Below are 27,092 nucleotides of genomic sequence, written 5' to 3' on the forward strand. Positions count from 1 at the left end.
GAGCAGTTTAAACTTCTTTTTGCATGGGGCAGATTGTTATATCTGTGGATGGATGGAAACTGAATGCACGTATGAATGCAACACTATCAGAAGTCATGAAAGAACATTATGAAACAGTTCATTCATTCACTCCTATTGTCTGGAAACCTGCTGGAAAAAGCGCACTTTTGCGCAACGGCGGCGCAGGTATGCGCAGCGTCTATTCTTCTGGTCACATCCCGGCTGTTGGTAATAATTCTATCATTTCATCACGACGCGGTACAGTTTGTACAGAGTGGGTGTCATGAGAGGGGGGGGAGGGGGGGCACGCCTCCACTGCGGCTCTCCATTGGTCCCAACATCTTCCCTCCCTCCGAGCAGTTCCGCGTTGGAGCGCATTTAAAAGTCCTGGAGCGTCGCTCCTCCTCAACTCCCTCTCTCTGTCTCTCTCTCTCTCGGGCCGCAGGGGAACCACCGTCCGCCGCCATGTCCGACCGAGGAACCTTCGACACCAACGTGGTCACCGTGACCCGGTTCGTGATGGAGGAGGGCAGGAGGGCGGGGGGCACCGGGGAGCTGACGACGCTGCTCAACTCCGTGTGCACGGCGGTGAAGGCCATCTCCAGCGCCGTGCGTAAAGCCGGGCTCGCCCACCTGTGAGTTGTTTTACGCACACGCACGCACACACACACACACACACACAGACACAGACACACGCATGCACTTTCATCCACACTTTCATCCACGTTGGCACAGACCCCCAGGACACCCAGGTTCCCTGTGAGCCAATCAGGAGCTGCATACCTGAACGCGGCCACGCCCACTTCCATTATGTTCAACAGGCTTGTTTTTTTATTGTTTATTATCTTGTGTGGTTGAGTGAAGGTTTCAGTATCCTCAAGTAAAAATGCACAAAAAAACAGGCCTGTTTCCCCTTAGTATTTACGGCAACGTGAACAATTTTTATTCACGTATACATTTGTACGAAAAATCGTCTTTTGTGCAAAAAAGCACTGTGGCTGAAAAGACCGAAAATCTAGCTTCAATTCTGTCGTTGATCTATTTCCTCATATTCAATCGACACCAAACCTCTGCTGTGGAGAAATGCTGCGTCATGCATCAACTGCAGTTTTTTTTGTGTTTTAAAAAAAAAAATCATTACCATTATATGTATCCCAGTTCAAAACTGTAGAGTTGGTCGACTTTGTAAGTTAATATTCAGAAGACGTGATAGAAACTAGACGAGAGCTGAATAAGGAAAATGGTCACAAAAGTTTACATTAGTTGTTTGGTTTTTTTTTAATGTTCAGAGATTTCTTCCTGCCAGTTGTCAGTGTCATCGTGAGTTCTCAACGTCAACGTCTCAATTTTTCCGTGTCTCTTCAGCTACGGCATCTCCGGCAGCACGAACGTGACCGGTGACCAGGTGAAGAAGCTGGACATCCTGTCCAACGACCTGATCATCAACATGATCAAGTCGTCCTTCACCTCCTGCGTTCTGGTGTCCGAAGAGAACGACAAAGCCATCATCATAGACCCGGAAACCAGGGTGAGTGCGTCTTGTAAAAACTGAAACCGGGGACCAACACGTCGCAAGTTCTCTTTACGACTCAGAAAAACTACTTTTTAATTCATCCAGGACCCGTTTATCTGGAGTTTTTTTTTAAAACTGGCTAATCCACTTTTACCCCTGGTGAATTTAAACATCTGCTATTCAAATGAAAGCATTGTCTCCGGATCAGGTTGAGCTGGCTGAGGCGCATGTGGTTTGAATCTGGTCCGACACGACCTTTGACCTCCTGAGCTGTTCTCCGTCACCTTCCCAAAGACAAAAAGGCCCATTCATGACATTTATTTTAATACTTTGGTCATTTTTACACTTTTGTTCTAAAGTCACAGTGGCCGTCCTTAGGTACGTTTCCATAACAACCAAGTGTGGATTGACTTCTGTCACATTCATTGAAACTAGGGGCTGTGACTAACGATCATTTTCATTATGGATTCATCTGTTGATTATTTTCTTGATTAATCGATCAAGTTGTTTGGTTCATAAAATGCCGGTCGTGTTTCCCAAACCCCCAAGACGATGTTTTGTTTAATCCACACACCAAAGATATTTAGTTTACTGTCAATGGAGGAGCAAAGAAACCAGAATATATTCACATTAACTAAACAAATCAAAACGTAACAAATCAGAGAATTTATACTTTTTCATAAAAACTACTTGAACCGATTAATCAATTATCAAAATAGTTTAGTGATTAATTAGTAGTGGATTGTTAATGGATTAATTGATTAACTGTTGCAGCTCTAATTGAAATGCTACAGTATTAAAAGGTTATTAAATTGTATCTATATTTCACATTTTTAAGGTGATGCTTTTTATCATATGGAATTTCAGAAGATTATGAAATCACAAAATAATGTGAATCTGACATTGTATGAGCTTCTTCTCGCGTCTCATCAGTCTTTATTTTTTCTTTTTCTTTGAAAAAATCACAATTAAACGACTCTCGGTCTCTAAAACTCTCATTGTCATTCACTGACACCGGTGTTTTTGCTGATGTCAATTGAAAATTAATAGTTCCATTGACAAACATGTGAGAGACATGAGTCACCGTTCCGAGATTGATCCAGCGAATGTCAAGCTCGTGAAATCATAACAATCTGTAAAAAGCAGAAACATGTAAGTAATTTCTCTAACGTTTCCTCCCACAGGGCAAATACATCGTGTGTTTCGATCCCTTGGACGGCTCCTCCAACATCGACTGTCTCGTCTCCATCGGCACCATCTTTGCCATCTACAAAAAGGTAATAACCAACATTTTTGTTAAGTTCTTTTTAAGTTTTAACTAATTCAATTTTTCTGTTTTTACAAGAGTGAGAAGTATTTTACAAATTCTCTTACAAGTTTTTGCAAACCGAGAAGTTTTTAAATGTCAAAACGCTTAGAATTTCAGTGGTTAAACTATGAACGGAAAGTAAATTGTACGTTTTTTCCCCCCCCAGGCGACGGACGACGAGCCGTGCGAGAAGGACGCCCTGCAGCCGGGCAGGGACCTGGTGGCGGCGGGCTACGCCCTCTACGGCAGCGCCACCATGATCGTGCTCTCCACCGGCCACGGAGTCAACGGCTTCATGCTCGACCCGGTCAGTTCTCTTGTGAATCTCCGGTGTCTTCTTCGTGTTCGCGGCGGGGTCTCTCGATACAAATCTGCTTTCTCTGATCGCCAGGCGATCGGCGAGTTCATCCTGGTGGACCGGGACGTGAAGATCAAGAAGCGAGGCAAGATCTACAGCTTGAACGAGGGCTACGCGATGCACTTTGAGCCGGCCGTCACGGAGTACCTGCAGAAGAAGAAGTTCCCTCAGGTAGACGTCGGCACAGATGTGGCGAGAGCTTCGGGCACGACGTCACGGGCGTAAAGGGGTTGATGATGCCGCCAGCAGCCGCTGGTCAAACGCATTCTCTCCAGTGTTTTGTTCTGTTTGGTATTTCTTCCTCAATCGTGGATTTTGGAGATTCTGCAGATCTCACACTGATGAGACGCCTGTATGTTTTTTTTAAAAATGTAATAACTAATGCAGCATTTTTATAACATTTCCAGGACGGCACCGAGCCTTACGGCGCCCGCTACATCGGCTCCATGGTGGCGGACGTTCACCGGACGCTGATGTACGGAGGCATCTTTTTATACCCCGGGAATGTGAAGAGCCCCAAGGGAAAGGTACGGTTCTACTTTCTCCTGCTTCTGCCAATACGCATAACAAACTACTGGGAATTCAACAAAAAAACGACGTAAAAGGCAAAAGCAGTAATAACACTTAAGAAGTGAACATCCTTGACCTGGCTGGCCTCCTGTAGTTCACACATCTGAACGAGCTTTAAAGGTTGAGGATGCTGATATTCCATAGAAAAAAATTTGCCCCATGAAAAGATAAAAACGATTAATGCCCAAGTCTATATTTCAATACCTTCAGACATCTCAAGCCTGTCCTTGTGTTGTCAGCGTGTTTTTACAGTTGAAAAATGTAGATATTTTTTTAATTATACGGCCAAACAATTTGTTACAACTGTTGCTCTCTGTAGTTTTTAGCTTCTTTCCTCAAACGGGAGTAACCTGTTGTTCCAACCTTTTATTTCCAGCCACAGATTTGGTTTAACAGTAAGTTTTTATGGCAGCAGAAATATAAATATATCGGTTGAAATTTTAATAGAATCCATTAAATGTTGGTTGTGGTCTTTTCCAATTCATCACCAAACTTCCTTCTTCCCTTAATGTCGTCGTCAACCACAGACGACTGTAAGAGCTCGTTTAAAACCTCTTGAGCATCAGTACGATTTCTTTCTTTTCTTTCATATAGTTTCACCGCGATATTGATACTTTTTCAATGGAAATAAAAAGTTCTTTGTTCAGTCGCTTGTGTCTGTAGCTTGAGAGCAAACGGAAAGACGGTTTCTCAATGTGGTTTCTTCACGTCCTTCCAGTATTCGCAAGACTGAGCTAGACACGAGATTTCACACAGCGGGCGACGTAAAACCACTGTTGTTTCTACATTAATGAGATGGAGAAACATCAGAGAGGGATATGTCTTTTTCTTCAGTGTCAAAATGCAGAGAAATAATCACCCAACAGCCACAATCACTATAAATGTCACATTTTCAAAACTTAAACGGCCAGCTCACGAAAAGTTAGTGACTTGATTTGAGTCAAACAAATCGATAGGGTCTGTATTATGTTTTATTATATATATATAATGTAAACAAACCCCTTGTCTTCTTTGGATTCACGGCCACACCAAATCCAAGGCAGCCTGTAAAAAGCAGGTTATAATCTCAAGACAAATGTTTACTTCATACTATAGAATTTTAAAACAAAACAACAATATTTCAACAAAATGGGGAATCAGGAGGAATGTTGAGCCGCTTCCTGAAGTGTGAGGTCGACTGCTTTTACGAGCAGGCGGACGATTTCACGTTTACATTTGAGGCGTATGAGGAAGTGGTGAACCGGTTGGATGTTTTTAAAGGAAGAAAAACCTGTTTCCGTGTTCATGCTGTTACTTATTAGACAGGTTTTAAAAATGGCGAACCTGTCCTTTAACCATTGGTCCATTTAATGCTTTGGTGTTGGGTTGTCTGTGCTAAACCTTCAGGGCCTTTTTAAACTACTGATAATAGAAATTGGAACTTGAGTTTGACATCAGGACTAGAAACTAACGCCCCCCCCCCCCCTCCTCTCGCTCAAAGCTGCGGCTGCTGTACGAGTGCAACCCCATGGCCTTCATCATCGAGCAGGCGGGCGGCATGGCCTCCACCGGCTTCGAGAACATCCTGGACATCCAGCCGGAGAGCATCCACCAGCGGGCCCCCGTGGCCCTGGGCTCCCCCGAGGACGTGCTGGAGTACATCGCCATCTGCCAGAAACACGCCAAGCAGTGAGACCGACCCGCCGCCCACAGCCGTCGATACATCAGGCGTGATAAGCCTTGTATCTCCGAACCGTCCGTAAATGCCTTTTGAATGACGTGGTCTCTTAAAGGGACAGTCAGCGATTTTAATCCGAAACACACTGTAAAATTCGTCGAAATGTTTCATCGCTAGCTGTCGGTTAAAAATGATGCATGGAAGGCATTGCAGTTTGTAAACATCACTCCCGGACAACCGTGAGAGACCTGGTAGCGACGGACGCTACGACTTGGTTGGCGCGTCCGTCTCCCGTACACCGAGGCTGCGAGTTCTTCAAACAATCTTTCTCCAAAATCGATTACTGTCCCTTTAAGGCCCCCAAAAAAAAAAAATATGTCAGGGCCTCTTTTTATCTTTGACAAATCAACTATATTCCGCGTTACAAGGTTTTTATGCCGTACCAGCAAAACACGGAGAGAAGATGGTTCAGTGGAAACGTGAGAAACACACATTCCACAAAAAAACGACCAAAGAACAAAAAATGAGTGCCAAACAATAAATAAACAATCGAAAGGATTCCTCCTCAGTTTACTTCCACTTGTGCCTTTGATAAGAGCGAACGTGTATATTCTCCACATGTGAAGGACCGAACACAACCTCTATGCGAAACAAACCGTGATGCCTTTTTATTGTTGTGCGAACGACTGCTGTCTGAAAAAGTCTCAATAAATCCAAATGACTCCAAGAAGGAAAAAAAAGAATCAGCGTTTTCATCATTTTGAATTTGTGTGTCACGTCTTTTGAACGTCCCCTCTTCACTTGTGTTCTTTTATTGACGCTGAGTGTGAAAGTATCAGAGGCAACCTCAGTATTTTACTGTGGTCTGTCTTATAATGTGTGTTTTTAAACTCCCTTTCCATTTTTGAAAATCAAGTTCTGAGACATGGCGTCTTCAAAAAGTTAGAAGATACTTCACCCCGGGGAGTTGACCTTTAAGCTAAAGGTCAGTCAGAGTCCCGATGACCTTTTGAAGCACACACGAGCTGCTGTTGTGCTCAAACTCGGCCAACGAGTCTGTGCTCAAACTCCCTTAGTATAAAATCCACATCTTGTTAGTCTTTGACCAAAGGGTCACGTAGCTGCAGAAAGAAACCTCGCCACGTGTAAAACGCCGCGTCAACACTCAGGTTGCAGAGTGTCGAGCTCAGAGCGTCATTGTTCGCTGCATGAACCTGGACGTCGTGTCCGGAGAGTTGTTCCTCTTCCTCTCTCTCTCTCTCTCTCGTCACAAAGCTCCACTGTTCTCAGAGTCCTGCACCAACGAATGAGCAGTGAGAAATACTCCGAGACACTGATAAGAGCTCTGGTGATACTCGAGTGCTTCTGTTGTCTAACAAGCTTTTTGACAAAATGAATAAAAGAGCTGATAAGAGCTCAGATTAAAATGTGCCAGGCTCTCCAGCTGATACCCGACACCCCCCCCTCACCCATCTCCACACACACACACACACACACACACACACACACACACACACACACACTCTCGGCCTTCCACGCAGCTGCACTCACAAATAGATCCCCTGGCTTCCCCCTCATCGCTCTGCGGGTATGAAAAAAGGGGCTCGGCTTGCAACGAGGTCGCTCACTCGCCGTCGGTCCGCCGCCCAGCGAACACGTCCAACCTGCAGCCGCGCCACCGAGAGGAGGGGAACGGACTCCAGAGGAGGAAACCAGCATGTCGGACCAGTCGGCCTTCGACACGGACGTGTGGACCCTGACCCGGTTCATCATCGAGACCGGGCGCCAGGCCAAGGGCGCGACCGGCGAGCTCACCCAGCTCATCAACGCCATGCTGACCGCCATCAAGGCCATTTCCTCCGCGGTGCGCAAGGCGGGCCTGGCCCACCTGTGAGTACTGTACTTAAAGAGATGCATATCTACGGTTAATCAGACTATACGGCTGATTAACCTCCACAGAGAGGTCAGAGGTCAGGGTTCGCTGCTGAGCCGGTCGTCGCGGAGACTTGTTCGAGCCAGATGCTCAAAAACAATCAAACTTTAGATTTAAAATTAATAAACAGTTGTTTCCCCCTTGGTTTGCTTTTAATCTCCTCGTCTCCCTCGCTCTGGCGGGAGCAGGACGGAGAACTCTGCTGTGATTTAGGTGCCAAGTTTCAACACCTGCGTCTCGGAAGTGGTCAAAAAAAAAGAGGCTGTGCAGGAGCAAGAGGAGATACAACCGTGATCACCTCAGCAGTTTTTGATTGTTTGAGTAGTGAAACGATAACCAGCTTCTTTTGTTCAGCAGGGGAGTTAACATTGGACAGTTGCCAGTTTTCTGGAGCGTCATCTGAACTCACCGAGGCCCCAAAAAAGCATGAATTGTGACTTCTGGTGTTTACGAGACATTAAACTTTACACATCTTGAGTGTGACCAAATGAAATGCACCGGGTCCTTGAGATGTAGTTTAACCGAGGCTCTTTCAAATCCCTCGCCGATATTCATGTGGTAATACTGAGAAAATGTCCCGTATCCCCGAAGCCGAGCCAAATGGTGAAGAAAGGCTCATTATTCAGTGAGTTAAACGCTCATTCAAGTTACGTCGCCAAGCACAGATCAACATTTGTTGGACAGCGGAACCCCGACAGGCTGATGATGGGAGACGTGTGACCCCTCGTCCTTTCTGATCAACATGGACATAATTGGGCGACTGTGGTGGTTATGATCCATTTTCCCGACTGAATCTATCCTTTCTCTCTCCACTAGCTATTACTAGCAAGTTTGGTTTGCATGTGTGTGTGTGCGTGTGTGTGTGTGTGAGACTAAAACGCGCGGCTGCTGGTTTGGTGCGTGCAGGCAGGGCCTGGCGGGCTCCGTCAACGTGACGGGCGACGACGTGAAGAAGCTGGACGTGCTGTCCAACGACCTGGTCATCAACATGCTGCACGCCTCCTACAGCACCTGCTGCATGGTGTCTGAGGAGAACGAGGAGCTCATCGTCACCACCAAGGACAAGAGGGTGAGCGGCGGACACCGGGTCGAGGAGGGTGCGACGTCGCTCCACGATGACGGACACACACCCGTCCTATAACTCAAAAGTTGTAAAGAGCACGAAAGTTGTCCTGCACGCAGCACATACGGGTCGGTTCCATGTCCCGACCCCTTGGCCCTAGCCCTCCGTCACGATCCGGCGTAGGGTTAGGGGTGTCCCATTCCTATTGAAGATCTAGGGGATAGGGGTCATCTACACCTTCAGACCTCCTCGAACAGCCCTTCAGACGTGGGGAGGTCAGATGCCGACTCCAGGCGGAGTGGAAGGACGGAGGGGGTCGGGCCAAGGGGTCGGGACATGGGACGGGCCCATGACCTCTGGGGGAAAGAGCCCTTCAGTCTTTCAGACGCTGATGAGTTTCCAACTCTCTCCGGTACGGCTGGAAACATCACATTGAGCAACGCCGGAACAAAATATGAATTGGATTGGATTGAATTCGTCCAAGTAGCCGGCGGTTTCCCTGAACGTACATGGCACGTTAGTTATGTTATAGATGGGGCGACTTTAATGTGACTGTGATAGCTCGTTATTATTAATCCTCGTATATATATACCTGCAGAATAAAGATTGCATTTTGAACCTGTAAATTGTCCAGAAGCAACAAACAAAGACGCCTTGTAAAATAATATAAAGTTTACAGACAAAATTAATATCTACAATGTTTGTCATTTTTAAAAAGAGCAAGTTCCTAAAGTTAGAGAATAAAAATGTTATAGTTTGAGATGGTTACGTTATATTTTATATAATTGAAGATACTTGATCTAATTTTTTTTCATCAACTTCATATTCATGAGCTTTTCAATTGTTTTGCTCAGTGACTTGTTGGTTTGACTCTGTTCGGTCGCAGGGGAAGTACGTGGTGTGTTTCGACCCTCTGGACGGCTCCAGTAACATCGACTGCTTGGCCTCGGTCGGCACCATATTTGCCATTTACAAACGGGTGAGTTGGACAAACAACCTCAGTCCCTGAAAAGAATGTTCCCGTATCAAAGATTGCAGAGAAAATAATGTAAAAAGACAGAGAAGGATTAGACAGAATATTAAAAAGGTAGAGTTTTTTTTGTTTGGATGTAGCTGTTAATTTGTTGGGATGGGGTCAACTTGAAATGACACATTTAGAAAAAAAAATGTATCTAATCAAATAAACGTACTCATTATTATTCATCACGTCGTTAATAAAACATGAAGGTTTGTGAGTGTCAGATAGATTAAGCGTCATTTACAGTTGGCTGCAGAAGTGTCTGTATTTATTGCGCAGCTGCAAAGTGCAGTTACACTGAGCGGACGCCAGAGAGCGATGTTGTCCACATAATCCAGGTTTCACCTTCATATAACTCTATTAGTGGTCAAAGGAGTTTTCAACATGACAACAGCACAAAGATGCAAATGAAGTCACACACACACACACACACACACACACACACACACATATATTCATTTCTATATTATTCATGTTATACTTGAATAAGAACAATCTGACAGTATAGTCAGTCGGTCTAAACAGACTGAATTAACCAAAATTCCTGGGTTTTCTCACTCGGCTCTTTTCCCGCCATGTTTACAGATTTGTCATTCCAACTGTACACGTGCGTCACTGTGGTGTTTCCGGGGGTTTTGGACGGTAACCGCAGACCTGTCACTTCAAGTCGCCCTGACGCCAGCGTTCACGTTCCGCGTTTGATCTGTCTCCCCTCCAGGTGTCGGAGGGCGAGCCCACGGAGAAGGACGCCCTGCAGCCGGGCCACAACATGGTGTGTGCCGGCTACGCCCTGTACGGCAGCGCCACCCTGGTGGCCATCAGCACCGGCAGCGGCCTCCACTTCTTCATGCTCGACCCTGTGAGTTCAACTCAGCGGCTCCAGGTCGTGCCTTTTTGGAAAATCAGCTTTAGTTATTGAGGGATGAACGACGGAGTACAATGTGTGTTTGTAAGAAATCTTGTTGTTGTTTTTGTTGACGACAGAGAATCATGTTGCACCTGCACTTTCAACCCTCTCAGATTATATCATTACATGTCACGTTGTTATGTTATTATAGAAAATAAGTATTTTGAATTCTAATCTCTTCTTCTGACATGTTTTTTTTTCTATTTAACTGGAAACCAACGTTTAAACCATCTGCCTCATTTTCCAACTCAAATTCCCCTTCAAGCGCGTCCGACTTCAACTCTCTGCTCGTTCAACACACGTCGTTTGAACAAAGTCACGCTTGTGGTGTGTCGCACCTAAATGTTTTCATTCTTTTTCCTCCCGTCGCCGCCAGGCCATCGGCGAGTTCATCCTCACCGAGAGGAACGTGAGGATCAAGGAGAGGGGGAAGATCTACAGCCTGAACGAGGGCTACGAAAAGTACTTCCACCCGTCGATCAACGAGTACCTGAAGCACAAGAAGCATCCGGAGGTGAGAGCAACTCCTTTTGGAGAAACATGTCGCACAAATGCCGGGTCGGGGGCTGTCGGGGATGCAGCCCGCACACCTGTCGCACACCTGCAAGGTTGTCCAGTTTCATCTGGGCCAAAAGTTGTTGTGACACTTCTACTTTTTCGTGTGTTTGCGGTGAAAACTGGAAACGAGTCCCGCGGACGTGACTCCGCTGACACGCTCCGCGGCCCTGATGCAGGATCCCTATGGAAGGCCAAAAGCGCAAATATCATCTCAGGAAATACGATATTTGCGCTTTTGGCCTTCCATAAACATCCGCGGCCTCTCGCTCTCGTGCGTGTGCGCCCCGACGCAGCAGTTCCTCCGGCGGGAGTCTGCACGCCCTCTTGTGAGCAGCCAGTTCGCAGGGCACCACATTGGACTTTTTCTTACTTTTACTACTTCTGGTTTTTATTCCTATTTTCTTACAGTTCAATATTTGAATAAAATGGTAAGAACACGTGCTACTGCACTGAGAGGGACCAACAAAGACTAAGAGGCCCAGACCCGAACATGTCAGCGTCCGGTCAGCTGAGGCTGCAGGACGGTGACACGCTGCAGAGGAAACATCCTGTTCTCCGGGAAACTGCAGCGGCGTCTCATCTGCAGAGACTCACGCGCACACTCAGCACTTTCTGCTGCGTTTCAGCGGCGACGCCCGGGTTCGCTTGAACTTTTAACAAACATCAGCTGGAATTTTCATGGCACATCCTGTAGAATATGAGGCGGAATAGTCTTTACTTTCACAATTTGCTTTATTTTATCTATTCTATTCATGAAAATGAAAATCAAGCTGCAGATTGTCTCATAGTCTTCTACCTGTCAAAAAGCTTGTGGGCCCTTGTATCCGCCGAGGGGCACCCCAGGAGTAATTGAAATATCCCACAAGAAAGCTTAAAATGGTTAATTGATAGATAGATAGATAGTTACTTTATTTATCCCAAGCTGGGAAATTCCGGGGGGTCACAGCAGCACGTTTCACACAGCACACTTTAAAAATATACACAATATATCTACACAAATAAATGTAAAATATACAATTGCAAAAAAAAATTGAGAATAAGAATAATACATTTAAAGAATTGACATGAAATATTAACAGTGGAAATAGCGCAGTAGTACAATCAGTTGCCAGTAGTGTGCCGAGGAACATGGTAACATGAAGGTGCAAATGTGCCGGGATTTATGTTTAATGTTATATAAATATATAATATTTGGTCAATTTTTGGGGTCGGCTACGTAATTCGACTGGCTTCATCCGTTTCCACTGCTCCTCCGCCAGAGCAACAAAGTTGCGACGGCTAACGCTGATGATAATTAAGAGATTTATCTATCATAATAATAATGGTAATAACACTATGTAGGATAAATAGTAGCTGAGGCCCCATAAAGGCTCGGGCCGGGCCAGTGAACACTCATCGTGTCGTGACCATCATGAGCGGGCACAAAGCGACGGTAACCATAGTTACTCACCGACATGTTATGAATGACGTCGTTGAATGAGGTTGTGAAACATATTCTCATATGACTGAGCTGAAATGCAAATGAGCCTGACAAAAAAAACCCAACCACAGTGGGAAGTTTAGATCCAGTTTCCTGGATCCTTTTGATTCAGAAACCCCGGTGTCGCTCTACTTTGTTCTCTTCGAAAGAACCAGCTGCTCAGCGTCTCGTTTTACACCTGATGGAAGCCAACTCGCCATCGGAGGCCGCAAATGTACAGACGGGAAGCTGGAGGTTTATTGGAACCGTTCACGTCTGGGGGAGTTATGATTAGCATCATGCATTATACTCACTCTCCTTTTACTCTTCTACAAATGAGTTTGTGACTTCCTGGAAACAAACGCCTCTTTACTGTTTATGAAAGCTGTTCGTCACAACATTTCAATACAACTTTATTGATCCCAAAGGGAATTTGGAACGTTTTAAATGAAGCCATTTTCTGGTCTTATGGACCGGTAAAGTCACATTCACACACACATTCATACACACATTCATACGCTGAGAGCTTGCAGAGGCAACTCAGGGTTAAGTGCCTTGCCCAAGGACACTTGTGGGGATCGAACCGCCGGCCTTTTGGTTAGTGGAAGGACGTCTCTACCTTCGCACCAAGTAAAAAACAACCACAATAACACAATAGAACAGCTGTTATGTTGCACAGAGCTTTAAAGATACGAATCACGATCAGTATAAAAAGGGAATTCATGTAGAATATGACAGCTGGTTTAGATTTTTTGTATACATATTTAAATGTACCAGTTGCGACTCCCTCCAAAGAAACCAACCCTGTGGTGTCAGGTGACCACGACCTGAACAGCAGGTTCAGACGGACGTGATGTTTGTTCGATTGATTGGTTTTTTTTGTCGTTGTTGAAGCTTTTCTGCTCTTTGGCTCTTCTGCCTCGACTCGCTTCCTTTCATTTCAGGAAGTTCCACACTGTCTGCAGAGCGGCCGTCTGGATGTGCTTTTGTTTGTGTGTGCGTGTGTGTGTTGTTCTGGGGTCGGGTCAATATTCAGGAAACACACTCACACACACACACACACACACACACACACACACACACACACACACCCTCCCTCCCTCCTATATGATGTGAGGTGTGACTCAGCAGGCACATGACTCTTTATCACGCTGTTGCAGTCTGAACACGCTGCTCACTTCAGGGAAACTGCTCAGATTGTACTTGCTGTCAATGCTGTTAACGTTCTGCAAAGTGCTCGGCACTCAGACTGCAGCGAGCCACTGTCCCACTGATGGAGCATATTTGATATTTCAAAACCGGCCGGCGATCTGGGAAGTTTCTCCACCGAGTGTTTCGGCTGAATGTTTGTGTCAAAGCACTGATTCCCCCTCTCTCTCTCTCTCTCTCTCTCTCTCTCTTTCTCTCTCTCTGGCCCGACCTGGTGCACACGTGTGTGTTGACCTTTGACCTCTTCTGTCGTTCACTCTTCTCCTCAGCAGACGAGAACAGGTTCGCGACCTCTGGGCGGAGCAAATCTGCCGGAGCTGCAAATCTGCACCGAGCCGCTCCGCTGGTTCATCACCATGTCTGATCAACACTCTGTTATAACTGTCAACCAGACGGGGAAAAACAAAATATGTGTTGCAACCTGCTGCGTCGATCGCTCTGCTTGAAACTTGAACACAGCAACGTCTATATATGTCAAATAGTTTGCTTCCGTACCAAATTCAAATTGCACGTGATATTTCTGATAATAGATGGATACTCTATTGATCCTAAAGGGAAATTAAAGGCATCCAGTCGCTTAGCGACGGTTACCAAGGAGAAAACATGAGATCGACCCCCAGTCACAAAATCTAAGTTTTGAAGTTTGGCACAAATATTTGTGTGAATGATTCAGGTTGACGAAGAAAAGAAAGAAAAGCTTTTTGCATTGTGCATTTCTTCTTTCTTTCTTTTTTATTTCAGTAAAAGGTATTTCATAATCAAGTAATAGCTCCAAAGCCTTTTACATGTCTGTAGGTTGTGCCACGTTTTAACATTTGAAAACCACCTTCTGATTTTTACCAAATGTTTCTTTTGGAAATGACTTTCTTCTCCACCAGGAGCAAAACCACCGTCTCTGTAGCTTCGGTTTCTTTAATAATAATATATATATATATATATGTGTCTATATCAGCTTCATATCTCTTTATTTTTTCATTTATTTTGTCACCAAACTGGTGTCGACCTGGACTGAATCGATGAAACTAAGATTAAAACGAAGGAAGATTATTTAAAAGAGTCTTTGAAGTAGAAAGCTCTGCTCTCCTGGAAAAAGAAAAAGGGAAAAGTCATTGCGGTCAAAACTCAAGACGGTTTTAAAAATAATGTTTAAAAGTGGCTGCCCACATTGTGTGCGTGTGTGTGTGTGTGTGTGCGTGTGTGCGTGTGAATGAATGACCCCAATGGCCTGAGGTCATTTTTTTATCTCTGGATTATGAAACGTCCCTTTAAGTAATAAGAACTCAGACGACGGCCCCTTAAATAATCAAGTTATCACACTGCATAACTTGATAATGTGGAGAATCAGAAAAGATCTTTGACCCGATCAGGATTTGTCCTCACAAGTGAAACCCAGCATAGATTTTTAAATTTTTTTTGTGGAACATATTGATAAGTTGAGTGAACAACAGAAGTCATGAAGCTGCAGAAGTTGTTGTTGTTCTCTGTCCTCCCTCCCCCCATGTGAACACTCGTTATCACTGGAATCCATCGGGACTGATTTCAAAAACAAGCCGACAGCAGCAGGAAAAGTCTTCAGGCGTTCAGGGACGCGAGAGTTCGACTCTTAAAGAGATATGAGTGGACTCACTTTGTCAATTCCAGATTTATTTTAATAAATATCTGCGTTTCTTAACCAATACCAAATCAATACTTGAAATATATATATTTGAACCGTACACAAATTAAAAACGGTCCAAAACTGGAGAGATTGGGATTTAGAATTGGTGAAATATGATTAAACGATGAGACAACAAGACCTTGATTCAATGTCATCATGCTTTACTCGGTAACTAAACCAGAACCAATCAAATAAACTTCCTCAAACTTACACTAATCTGTCGAATATTTCAAATGTGAAGATCGGCTTGTGAACCATTTTGAAAACACCGAGGTTGAGGGATGGGAAACACAGACTTGGACTCTTGCAACAACCACCATGAGACGTGACACCGATCCGAAACATTTAATAGCTCCGCACACTAACTTTTTGAAACAATCATCTCTTCCCGCAGGGCGGCGGTTCCCCGTACGGCGCCCGTTACGTGGGCTCCATGGTCTCGGACGTCCACCGCACCATCGCCTACGGAGGGATCTTCATGTACCCCGCCAACGAGAAGAGCCCCAAGGGAAAGGTGACCTCTGACCTCCGTGAGACCGCCAGATCAGTCGATTGACGCCAGAGCATTGGATGTCACATACTCAAATACTTGAAGGAGACGTAATATGCTTTTTCAGTTTTGACCCTTTCCTCAGTGGGTTATAGTTTCTTTTGTTTATGTAAAATGTCTGAAAAGCTGAAAAGCCCAAAGTCCGTCGTGAAGGGAGTTCCTCTCCCCGACAGAAAACACTGAAGCTCCTTAAACGCCTCGTCCGACGCCCGGACGGTGCTTCCGTAGCAATGCCGACGTCACCATGTCACGTCGGATTGTCCGCCATCTTTAGAATTCCGGGAGACGCGGCGGTACGGCGAGCCGGGTGGCGAACGACCTCGCGCTCTCATCGCGTCGTCCGCCTCAGACGCGCCTTCCGACAAGGCCGGGGGAAGAGAGGGAAGAGGGCCGACGGTTGACCAATCACAGCAGAGTGGAGCCAGCCGGCCAATCAGTGCAGACTGGGCGTCATCGGGAGGGGGGGGGGGAGGGGCCTTAAAGGGACAGGAGCTCAAAAGCCAAGACAGAAGCTGCAGGAAACCGATGTGTTTACTGAACATTGGAGCTTTTCAAGTAACAACCCAAATTCAACATTATGAACCTGATTATGAGCACGAATACGTCTCCTTTAATGTGGCCACAAATAAGCCTTTTCCAAAATTTTGAAAAGGTTTCCAAAATCAAAGTAACACCGATCCGTCTGGACCAGCTGTGGCACCACGGGCCCCTCGGCCCCTCGGCCCCTCGTCGCCTCACGTCTCAGCCACAGCGACAAGATTGTGCTTTGTAGGAGCCGCAGGAACTTCAAGTCCAGTCCGCCTGACTGGCTCGGCCGACGCGCTGACATTCAAAGACAAGCGGCCGATTGCAGCGCAACCTGAGCCCAGAGTTGTTTTTCTCCTCCTGAGATAAATAAAGCTCAGAGGCGGTCGAGGCCAAACGACGACCTCTCGCCCACTCCTCCCCCTCTGCTGAGCGTGAGGTGGAGACGGCTCGTCCGGCGATGGCCCAGATTCTCACAACGTGACGTGTCGCGTTCAGGCGAGTCGATGGAACGTTTCCAGTGCGTAAACACGGTGGCAGTTCAAAGTGCGGAGTAGGACAACAGACGAACACGTGACTGGGGCGTCAGGATGAGATTATCAATCAGTGAACACACGTACATTTTGGTTTAAGACCTTTAATAACCTCTTGTTTCAGCACCTGCCGCACGCCGACATGCAAAAGCTTCACGTATGAGGAAGCGACAGGTACATCTGACTCCAAAAATAAGTTTCACATTTCAGACGGATTTAACCCGGGTTTCTTAAAACTGTCACTGGGAAGTGGAACTGTAACTGTCGTCTGCCTCCCGGAGATATTTATATCGAAACGTCTGTAAGGGAGTTCACCTAACACCGCCTGCAGTACATATATTTATATTGTGATTAATGTCAATAAGTATACAGTTTGCAGGGTTCAACCCCCAAATTTCCATCCATCCATCCATCGTCTACCGCTTTACCCATTTAAGGGTCGCGGGGGGGCGGGGGGCTGGAGCCAATCCCAGCTGACATGGGGCGAGAGGCGGGGTTCACCCTGGACAGGTCGCCAGCCTATCACAGGGCCACATACACCTACGGTCACTTCAGAGTCTCCAATGAACCTGACTCCATTCTTCATGTCTCTGGACTGTGGGAGGAAGCCGGAGAACCCGGAGAGAACCCACGCACACACGGGGAGAACATGCAAACTCCACACAGAAAGGCCCTGGTCGGTTTGAACCGGGACTCGAACCCAGAACCTTCTTGCTGTGAGGCGAAAGTGCCGACCACTAGGCCACCGTACCACTCTAATTTGTGCTTTTTTAAAAAAAATTGTGAAAGAATCTAATCCCTGACGAGAACTCTTTCCCCTTCCCGTCTCTCTGCTCGCAGCTGCGGCTGCTGTACGAGTGCAACCCCATCGCCTTCCTGGTGGAGCAGGCAGGCGGCCTGGCCACCACCGGCGCCCAGAGGGTGCTGGACGTGCAGCCCGAGGCGCTCCACCAGCGGGTGCCCTTCGTGGTCGGCTCCCGGGACGACGTCAACGAGTACCTGTCCTTTGTCAAGAAGTTCCCGTAGAAAGGGGCAGAAGCCTCGTGTCCGACCAGCTCATGTTATACAGCTCTGATATAAAGATTCTCAGAATTAAAATTTTTGTGGGGATTGAAATTCTTTGGGGGATTTGTCTTTGGAAAGTTTTCAAAATCAGATTCAATTTTACTTTAAAACAAATAGGAATAATTACTCTTGTGCGCAGGAAATAGTTTCAAACTGCTGCAAATTTCTAAAGTTTTTTTCTGAATTTCATCACATTGCTCATCGTCATGTTGAATATGAACATTAACGTGGAACCATTTTCCATAAGAGCATTCGTTCTTCTTATTCAATTCTTGTCACCTACATTTTTTCCTGAATCTTGTTCCACTTTATTGAAGTCAGTTATTTTGTCTCTGTTGCTGCAGAAACTGAATTAAAACAATATGTTTTTGGAGGGAATTCCACATTCATCAGTGGACACATGTTGCAAAGTTGCTTTGCAATGTTGGATTTGAAATATCACGATTGTAAATCGTACTTATTTTGTGACAAATTATAATTGAAACCTCAGATCTCGATACATTTCCACGCGGTGTTGGGTCGCACTGATTTGAGCGCAGTTGTTTCCATTCATGTCGCTTGAGAGAAGACGAAGAACATGACTGCAAATGGAATGGGACGTTTTTATTGGCTCGAAATCATTTAGCTTCATTTGACACCATCAATAATTATCATGCGTTAAGCAAAAATGCCCCAAAGAAGATGCTCTGCTCAGGTATGACGGACAATGTTTTCTCCGTTTCATATGAAGTTGAATACAATATATGATATATATATATATAGAATATAATATATGATCATGTATATGATACATGATGAATATCTTTGGGTTCCGTCTGACAAGAGCTCCATCTACCATCGACAACTTCACTTGACAGTTTACAACTAATAATTATTAATACAATAATCATTGGGCTGCAGCCCTGGTAAACACCCTTCAGGACTTCAGCTTGTTCACTTCATGAACTTGTTCCCGTCTGGAGGTTCAGATTAGTGAGGTCCCGTTAGGTGACAACAACCCCCCCCCCCCCCCCCCGTGACGGGGCGGCGACCTCTCGTGAACCCACCCCATTGATGCCTTGTTAATCCCATAAGATGCTCACGGTACCAGACGTCACAGAGCACCACTCCGTCCAAACCAGTATGTGGGATTAACGCCACTTGAGAAATTTAGAATTAAACACGTGTTTGGTGCTTTGATTCACAACTTTTAGATTCAAGATGAATTGAGTTCAGAGATTATTATATATATATATATATATATATATAAGAATATATATATATATATATTCTTGCCCTTTTATGACTTTTGACCTCATCTAATTCAAATTAAAGTGTTAATTTTTCTGTTTTTAGGAATAAAAAGTAAATAAAATGGCTGCAACTAGCTCACGATTATTGCCATGAATGAATCCATCAAAAGGTCACAACTTTAACTTAAGTTGCAGTGACAGACACAAACTTTTTTTTTTTGTTTACTACCATAAAAACATTTAAGATGCTGAAACCAGAATCTGGAAATTTCAAAATAACAAAAACGCGACCGATCTCTGCTTATCAATTCGTCAAAAAACACACTTTAACAAAAACCAAACTAGTGTTTCACAACTTTTTAATTGATCACAGTAAAAGTAGAAAAGAAAAAAATCATTTACAATGACAGAAGCAAGTGTTGAACGTTCCCACTCGCCGCGCAGCATACACATATTTACAAAGAATAAAACGCTAAAACTAAAAGTCTTGTCGAGACAAAATAGAGAGGCAATGAAATCAGCCCGAACCAAAATGGCGCCATTTCCCTAAAAACAAAAACAACAAACACACAAACAGTGTTTTCTCCTCATAAAAGGCTGCAGACTCTCCGGTCACAGCGCGTCGCTCGGGGCCGAAGCCTCTTTCCGTCGCTCGTCTCCGGCCGAACTATTGCAATAAAAAAACACTATGGTGCAGTAAAGTGGAGCCGTGCCGACGTTAGACCAGAGGGTAACTGGCCGCCGTGGCGATGCCGCAGTGGTTCTTTCGGTCTTTGGCCATCAGGATGTAGCCCTTGTCTCCCCACTTTTCACTCCAGCTGCAAGAAGACGAAACAACACGTTAGAAAACAGATTTGATTTAAAAAATATATCAAATATTACAATGAGAGTATTGTTACAAAGAGGATTACACTCGAAAGTCTAAAAAATTATATCACAATTGACTTACTTATTAGGGAACAATATTTCTCAGTAGTTTTTCTAGCAAATTTTTTATTTAGAATAAATAAAATTTAAATTGGAGACAAACCTTTAAAATAGAAGGATTTAGAAGTTGCATAAAAAAAATTATGATCTTTAAATACAAAGACTTATTATGGTCTAAATTACTTTACAGTGCAACAAAGAATTAAAACACCATTGAAAATATGAATGTACGACTTCCTTGTGAGGGTGGACTACACCTCAACAAAAATTGTTGATTTCACAAAAATGTTAGTCCTCTGTGAAACAAACTTTCACTGTTCCATATCTGCCGAGACTTTTACTGAATTTCAGGCGTTATAAGTTGGTGCGAACTGGGGGAATAATTTTATGTTTCGTCATATTTTGCAAATCAATTATGAGTAAGCTACGTGGATTTTAAATTTGAAAATTCAAAGAATTGGAAACTTAAACCCATTTTTAAGACGAAATCCTTCAGAAATATTTTGTAAACCCCAAACACTAAAATAAATAGTGTTGGAATTATGAAAACATGCACCTGAAGATATTAACTTTTTTTATTTTTTTTTAAACTGACCTGTTCTTGACAATCCAGTATTTCTTGCCCGCCGCATCTTCTCCCTCGAAACCGTAACCCACCACCAGCACGCCGTGGTCCAGCTCCTCGCTGCTGCACTCCTTCTCGTAGTAGATTCCTTGGACAAAAACAACAAAATCCAGTCAGTCACAATTAACATAGTAATAACTGATTTAGGTTGAGTTCCAGGATTCACTCTTTGAGCTCCGCTTTTGGTCTCCACCTGATGTCTGGATCATTAAACGTTTCTCTTTAGCAGCTTACAGAAAAATTCTGGGAAATTTCCTGCATGTGAGAATGCAAATGGACATTTTTTCCCAGATCTTCCAATGTCCAGATCCTGGAAGCGGTGAGATGGGAACTGAAGCCGGACAGCGAGCTAAAACTCCTGATGACCCTTTATGAAATTTGACTATTGATGTGTGATGACACATCTTTGTAGCTATGTTTTTCCCTCAAGAGCTGACCTGACTGGTAGAACTGGAACGACGTGTGGCCGGCGTCGATGGCCACCGACACGGGGCCCACGCTGGCCACGGCCTTCATCAGCGCGTGCTCCTTGCCGCTGGTGACGTCGACGAAGCCGGTGTCGTTGGCGGAGTTGTACTTGGGGTCGTAGTTGCACTGCTGCTCGTCCTGGAGGGGACAAGGGTGCACAGGGTGTCAGGATAGCAACACGGACGCCATTTACCGAAGGGAAAGATGACCTAAAGTCCAAATGTAAGACTTTTTGGACGACTTTGAGATGCGTACCGTTCCCACGTAGGGGTAGGACTCCTCAGAGTCCAGGCCCTGGTTGTCCTTGACGTACTGGAAGGCCTGGTCCATCAGTCCGCCGTTGCAGCCCTCGTTGCCCTCGGGCCGGGAGCAGTCCACCAGGTTCTGCTCGCTCAGGGACACCAGCTTGCCCGTCTTCCGGAAATTCTGGCCCTCCAGCGCCCCGGTGGTGCTGAACGCCCAGCAGGAGCCACACTGACCCTGCAGAGACGAGAGGGGGGAGGGGGATACGTTAAGACTGGATGACATCAAGTTCCCCGAAGCTCAGAGTCATTAACGCAATATATCTTTGACTAAGGCGTTCTGGCGTTCCTTTACGTTGTCGTTCGTTCTGTTGCCGTGATTCTCTTCAGCAGAATTTTGTTGTTGGCATAAATCTGCTAATCTAATCTCTGAAGCTCTTATGTTGCTCCAATCAGTATTCTTAAGTGCGTTATATAAATTGTACTTATGGCGCCACGTGTCGTTGCACTTTATTACCGCCCCCTTTGCAATTTTACCGCAAGTTGCACTTTTGACCTAACGTATATAAGACGGTGTTTGCTCGCCGTGAGCCCGTGGACTGGTTTCAGGTTACAGACTGTTAATGTACACTGGAGGGGGGTGGAGAGGACACACTGTACAGTCAGTCAGCGAGGAGGAGGAGGAGGGTGTGTGTGTGTGTGTGTGTGTGTGTGTGTGTGTGTGTGTGTGTGTGGCACTTAGATTACAAAAACAAACCCACAACCGGCCAAGCCATCCGCCTGCGAAAAAACATCTGTGACGAGGCAACATTTCCCAAAGCTGCTCATGAAGAACTACAGGGTTTACAGCTAAAACTGTAACGAATGAGTCGCTTCACTGACTCACTGAGATTCCGGCAGATACTTCTGACTCGGAGGAACTCACGCGAGGACTCGTTTTGTGCTTTGCTCAAATGCGTATTAGTCTGGGACTTGTCGGTTCATTTGCGATTTCCAAGAGGGCGTTACCAGCGGAGGGCAGACGAACCACTCGACGTCTGTTGAGCGACGCGGAAAATGTCATCAGACCAGATCACAGAGGAGACGTGTGTGGCGACGATTCCACAACGTCTGTGAACCAGTGTTTGCGGGAGACGTTTGAAAATATCTGGTACTTTTAGTGGGATGCTCGTTCATCGGCGGCAGCCATCTTGGTTGTTTACAAAAGTTTCACTTCTGTTCGGCGTCTTGGTATAAACCCCGGCCATTATCAGATAGTCATTTGTGATTGGACCGGCAAGTTTTCTGCCGGAGGGAAAACAATCCCTTCCCGATGGAGGATGATCCAGACCGTATTGTGGCAGAGCGAACTTAAATGAGATCCCAGAATTCATCTGGGTCCCAGGGCTAGTGCTCATGTAAAATGTCTTTTTTCTTGGGGCCACAACTAGAGTGTAACGCAACCACGAAAGTGATTCATGAAAACCAGGTGAGTCTACACTTAAATTCTACTTCGCTGGTTCCTGACTGGAATTAATTCATGTTCAAACCACACACACACACACACACACCACGCCTTGTTCCCTGAGGGACGCACGCACGAACGCACAGGGATGTGAATCCTCACCTGGTCCTTGACGGGGGTGACGTAGCCCTTCTCCCTCCAGTCCACGGCGGACGGGGCCACCACGAAGTTGGGCTCCAGGAACAGGGAGCCCCTCGTCTTCCTCTCCGCCTTGTGCTTGTAGCCGTTCATGATCTGCCTGAACTCCTCGTGCGTCTGCGGGCGGGGGGGGGGGGACACACGCGGTGAGGGGATGAGGAAGTGGCTCACTGGCGTGCGTGTGACTTGGCGAATGGTTTCACACACAGTGAAAGACACAAAGGCGACGAGCAGATGTGGTTTGTGAGTTGTTCAAAGAGGAAGAAGAAGAAGGTGTTTGTGGGTTTTCAGCTGCGGCGGATCTAAACTCGTTTTACAACTCGGGTCTAAATCTGAGCAATGTCTGTCCCAGTTGTTCAAACTTTTACCTTTGCTCCAGTTTCATACATAAACACTGCGTTTGCATCACATAACACTTCTTATGAGAGCCCGACTGATATGGAAGTTTGGTGGCCGATGCCGATATAGAAGATTTCTTGATATACATATAATCTGTAAATGATGTCGTTATCAAACCTTTATGACAAAGAAGGCTTGATATTGTAGTTTAACCATAAACTTTATCATAAATAACTATAAATACAAATATATAGAGCTTGAATTAAGTAAAATAAACAATTTATTTTACGTAAAATTTAAACAAATGCAAAAAAAAAAAATCTGCATTGCTTATTCTGTACAATATATATCGGTCTGGCTCAACTGCTTATATTATTTGATATTGTTTTGTCTTCAGTTTTTACTTCTATTTTTCATTATTCACAAGATCAAAGACGCTTTTTGTCGTGGTTTTTTTCCTGGATGTGAACAATATGTTCTGAAATAATAAACTCAAATTGAATCACTCCTTTAACGCTTCTTTTTTTTGCAAATCTGAATACTCGTGTTTTTTTCCCCCATTACAAGCCATTTATTACATCCACCTTCTTTGGATGTGTGTGTGTGTGTGTGTGTGTGTGTGTGTGTGTGTGTGTGCGTTTTCTCACCATGTCTCCAAAGTGGTTCATGCCCAGGCGGTAGGTGTGTTTTCCCAGCGAGTGCTCCAGGTTGTGCAGCTCGATCATCCTCAGGTTCTTCTCCCAGATCATCCTCCTCCAGCCCTCCTCCTTCTGCAGGGAGCAGTTCACACGTCAGACACGTTTCACCCGCAGGAAACTGGAGGAGTGAATTCGGGAATTTATGAATGAATGAGTGTCAAGTCACCTGGTGGTAGTTTTTACTGTGCCAGTTCTTCCACAGGCCCCAGTGGTCGTCCAGCTGTGCGTCCAGCGCGGGGGCCGAGAGCCCGGAGCTCAGGCAGACCGCCAACAGGGCGAGGGGCAGCGGCAGCATCACGGCCTCCTGCGGGACAAACAGAGGGATCATATTATTATTATTATTATTATTATTATTATTAATAATCATTGACAGCTGGAGGAGGAGGAGGGGGGGGGGTCCTGGAGCTCAGACTGTGAGAGAACAAAGAGACTAGACTGCAAAAAAAAAAAAAAAAAATCTTATTTATCGTCTCGTGAAACATCGATAAGTATCGGTCCTGATGCGTTCACAGACCGTCGTACACTTCAGCGCTCTTAAAGAAGAAAAGCCGCAACACACATTCCCGGCGGTTGCACAAGTCACTTCCGGACTGTTCCGGGACAAATAGTTCAGAAGACCTAATAATTATTACAACACGTCATGACTGAGCGCAAGAAAGACAAATCATATGTCATATTTTAACGGGTTGTTTCAGAGCCGAGGGCGCGGAAACTTGGCCCGGATCCCAACAAAGAACCGAGGCTGTTTGTGTCTGGAGCCTCGAGTCACGGGACCCGAGGAGGGAGACGGGTCGAGGCCTGGACATCGAAAGTACGAAACCGGAAAACGAAATTAAAACCAAAACCCTTTTTTTTTTTTTTTTGAATAAAAGGATCCACGATTGGCCGATGTCGACCATTTTTTTTTTCCTCCTAATATTGGGAAGAAGGGGGGGAAAGCATCGCGCTGTCCTGTTGTTTTCGCAGAGAGACGACGACAAAGGCATCCGAATGGAACAGGACGGCCCCGGCTGCCAGACCACAGTGGAAATATCCACATTCTTCACTCCGAAATATGAAATAAATCGAGATAAAAACTTAATAAGACGTTTTCAAAACGGAGGCTGGGATGGGTTTTTTTGTTCTCTTTAAACTCGCTTCATTCGACGAAAAAAAAAACCAACAACACCCCGAAAACATTCACATCTCCTGCTGCTTATTAATCATTTAGACAATTTCACATTAAATAAGACAGAATGTTGATTGCAGATCTTACTGTAATGTCTCTGATGTCGAAGAAGAAGAAAACAATGTCGCTGCTGCGGCTGCGACCGAAGTTTATAAAGGCCCGAACAACAGCTGAGTCACGTCCCACCGAGCGCGCTGATTGGCTCGCCCGCCTTGTTTATCACGGGCCAGGGCCCCGCCCCCGCCCCGTGACGTCACCGCGGCGGCACGTGATCCCTTCTCCTCCTGAGGTGGAAACGGGACAGAGTTGTTTTTCTTGGACTTGGATCAAAAAAGACATTTGAATGAATGAATGTGAACTCTTTTTCATATTAAAGATCATCTGGTGGATATTCACTGTGACTCTACGACGCCGCTAAAGTCACAGGATGACTTTTGGTCACAAACATCAGCTCAACTGAAGCTCATGCAACAAAGGATGAATGATGGAATATTATATATGGAGCAGGTCTGACGCTTTGTTGTCGCTGGAGTCAGGAGGGAGATAAGGAGGAGATGTGTAACACTGTGGGATGTGACACAGGGCCGGTCCACTTGCCCCCCCCCCAACCCTGAGTGAATACACAAAGTACCACTTGAATAATATTCAAAGTAACACGTCCCCAAAGGCTGGACTACCAAAGAGGCAAATCCCCACAAGTCATCAACACGTCGACTCTGCTTCTGTCGGCGTTGTGCTGCTGTTCTTTAAACACCTTGCTGTTTGAGTTGTTTTTAAAAAAAAAAAAGTATTTCATTTAATGTCAAGTTCATAGAAAACATTGTAAAAGTTGCTGCTACTCGTTCACAGGACAAACGTCGGGCTGCGACCAACCATTCTTCCATTTTCAACTAATGTGACAACTATTTACTTTAGTATTCAGTTGAACGTGCAGCGGATGAGAAGTTAGAAAATCCTTCCAATATCCAGTCAATAATACGATTATAGGGAGTTTATTATCATCGAAAACTATGAACACTAAAGCAGGTATTGCAGCATCTAGATATTATAACTGTTTGAGATTCATCTAGATTCACGTGTCACACTTGACTCTTCTGCGTGTCATTTCTAGAACATCTTATCAATGGCATGTCTCGACAAAAAAAAAAGATTTCATAATAGGTGAACAGTAGGTGTTTAGAGAAACCCGATTTCCCCAGAAGTTTTTTTCTGTTCGTGTTCGCGTGCAGCTGGAAGTTACAAATAGAGCTGCACGACGAAGAAAGAACTTCTGTGATAGCAGAGACGAACGCGCGCGGGAGCGACACATCCGCGTTCACGCTGTCATCTCTGAGCCATGTGCACCAATAGGCGCCCGGGTTCTCTCAGGTGCACGTGCGCGACACTAACACTGGTTTACTGACCCAAAGTACAGCTGTTGAAACTACAGTGGGGTCAACCTTTTCTTCCTGCAGTCCTTTCGTGGCACGTGTTCTTCTTGTTTGCTCTTTCGTGGCTGCAGGAACCTGCGATGGACGGATCAACTGGTCAGCTGCACATGCAGGTCGGGCAGCTACAGGGAGGTCATGAGGCCCATGAGCTTTATTTACAGTAACTGACTGTTATTAACGACTTGTTGCTGCGGTCAGTGCGAGAGTATCTGTCAACACGTACGGACCGTGAAGCCGTATCCTTTTTTGTCATAGTGACTTACAGAGCTGCTTAAACGAAGATAGACCTCGTCCATAGTCCGTAATATTTCATAAGGAGACTGAAGAAGATTCTTCAGATGTGTATGAAGGGAATTATTTTTATCGTCTGTGATCATGATCATGATCAAAATCACACTTGGCTACGATACGAAAGTATATAGTACAGTATGGTATGG

The 27,092-nt window shown here is 45.3% G+C and overlaps 3 protein-coding genes across 4 annotated transcripts; 2 read left to right on the top strand and 1 right to left on the bottom strand.

Moving 5' to 3' along the window:
* Positions 1–382: 382 nt before the first annotated feature.
* LOC118314339 (fructose-1,6-bisphosphatase 1) lies at positions 383–5,428 on the top strand. Of its 2 annotated transcripts, none has more exons than XM_035640729.2 (7): positions 383–635; positions 1,366–1,528; positions 2,698–2,790; positions 2,989–3,129; positions 3,214–3,351; positions 3,579–3,707; positions 5,231–5,428. In XM_035640729.2, the coding sequence occupies exons 1-7, from the start codon at positions 466–468 to the stop codon at positions 5,420–5,422; spliced, it is 1,026 nt and encodes a 341-aa protein (XP_035496622.1). In that variant the 5' UTR covers positions 383–465; the 3' UTR covers positions 5,423–5,428. The 2 variants fall into 2 exon arrangements, with proteins under 2 accessions (XP_035496622.1, XP_035496623.1); XM_035640730.2 differs by having other exon boundaries at positions 385–635; positions 3,588–3,707.
* Positions 5,429–7,006: 1,578 nt separating this feature from the next.
* On the top strand, positions 7,007–17,917 carry fbp2 (fructose-1,6-bisphosphatase 2). Its single transcript, XM_035641107.2, has 7 exons — positions 7,007–7,297; positions 8,247–8,409; positions 9,290–9,382; positions 10,140–10,280; positions 10,705–10,842; positions 15,606–15,725; positions 17,660–17,917. Exons 1-7 carry the CDS (start codon positions 7,125–7,127, stop codon positions 17,843–17,845), a joined length of 1,014 nt encoding a protein of 337 aa, XP_035497000.2. The 5' UTR covers positions 7,007–7,124; the 3' UTR covers positions 17,846–17,917.
* Positions 17,918–19,458: 1,541 nt separating this feature from the next.
* ctsla (cathepsin La) lies at positions 19,459–25,465 on the bottom strand. Its single transcript, XM_035641106.1, has 8 exons — positions 25,313–25,465; positions 24,224–24,361; positions 24,007–24,129; positions 22,985–23,137; positions 21,392–21,616; positions 21,106–21,274; positions 20,639–20,756; positions 19,459–19,934 (listed from the first exon to the last, which is right to left on the bottom strand). The coding sequence occupies exons 2-8, from the start codon at positions 24,350–24,352 to the stop codon at positions 19,835–19,837; spliced, it is 1,017 nt and encodes a 338-aa protein (XP_035496999.1). The 5' UTR covers positions 24,353–24,361; positions 25,313–25,465; the 3' UTR covers positions 19,459–19,834.
* Positions 25,466–27,092: the final 1,627 nt, after the last annotated feature.

The sequence above is a fragment of the Scophthalmus maximus genome, chromosome 19, assembly GCF_022379125.1.
Source record: "Scophthalmus maximus strain ysfricsl-2021 chromosome 19, ASM2237912v1, whole genome shotgun sequence".
Lineage (NCBI taxonomy): Eukaryota > Metazoa > Chordata > Actinopteri > Pleuronectiformes > Scophthalmidae > Scophthalmus > Scophthalmus maximus.

Bases quoted from the DNA above. Each gene is read 5' to 3' on its own strand.
- LOC118314339 (XM_035640729.2), top strand. From the start codon at position 466: ATGTCCGACCGAGGAACCTTCGACACCAACGTGGTCACCGTGACCCGG. The intron at 2,791-2,988 runs GTAATAACCAAC...TTCCCCCCCCAG, and splicing joins TCTTTGCCATCTACAAAAAG to GCGACGGACGACGAGCCGTG. The intron at 3,352-3,578 runs GTAGACGTCGGC...GCATTTTTATAA, and splicing joins AGAAGAAGAAGTTCCCTCAG to CATTTCCAGGACGGCACCGA.
- fbp2 (XM_035641107.2), top strand. From the start codon at position 7,125: ATGTCGGACCAGTCGGCCTTCGACACGGACGTGTGGACCCTGACCCGG. The intron at 8,410-9,289 runs GTGAGCGGCGGA...GTTCGGTCGCAG, and splicing joins TCACCACCAAGGACAAGAGG to GGGAAGTACGTGGTGTGTTT. The intron at 9,383-10,139 runs GTGAGTTGGACA...TCTCCCCTCCAG, and splicing joins TATTTGCCATTTACAAACGG to GTGTCGGAGGGCGAGCCCAC.
- ctsla (XM_035641106.1), bottom strand. From the start codon at position 24,352: ATGCTGCCGCTGCCCCTCGCCCTGTTGGCGGTCTGCCTGAGCTCCGGG. The intron at 21,275-21,391 runs GTACGCATCTCA...TGTCCCCTCCAG, and splicing joins CCTACCCCTACGTGGGAACG to GACGAGCAGCAGTGCAACTA. The intron at 20,757-21,105 runs GTCAGCTCTTGA...TTTTTGTCCAAG, and splicing joins GTTCCAGTTCTACCAGTCAG to GAATCTACTACGAGAAGGAG.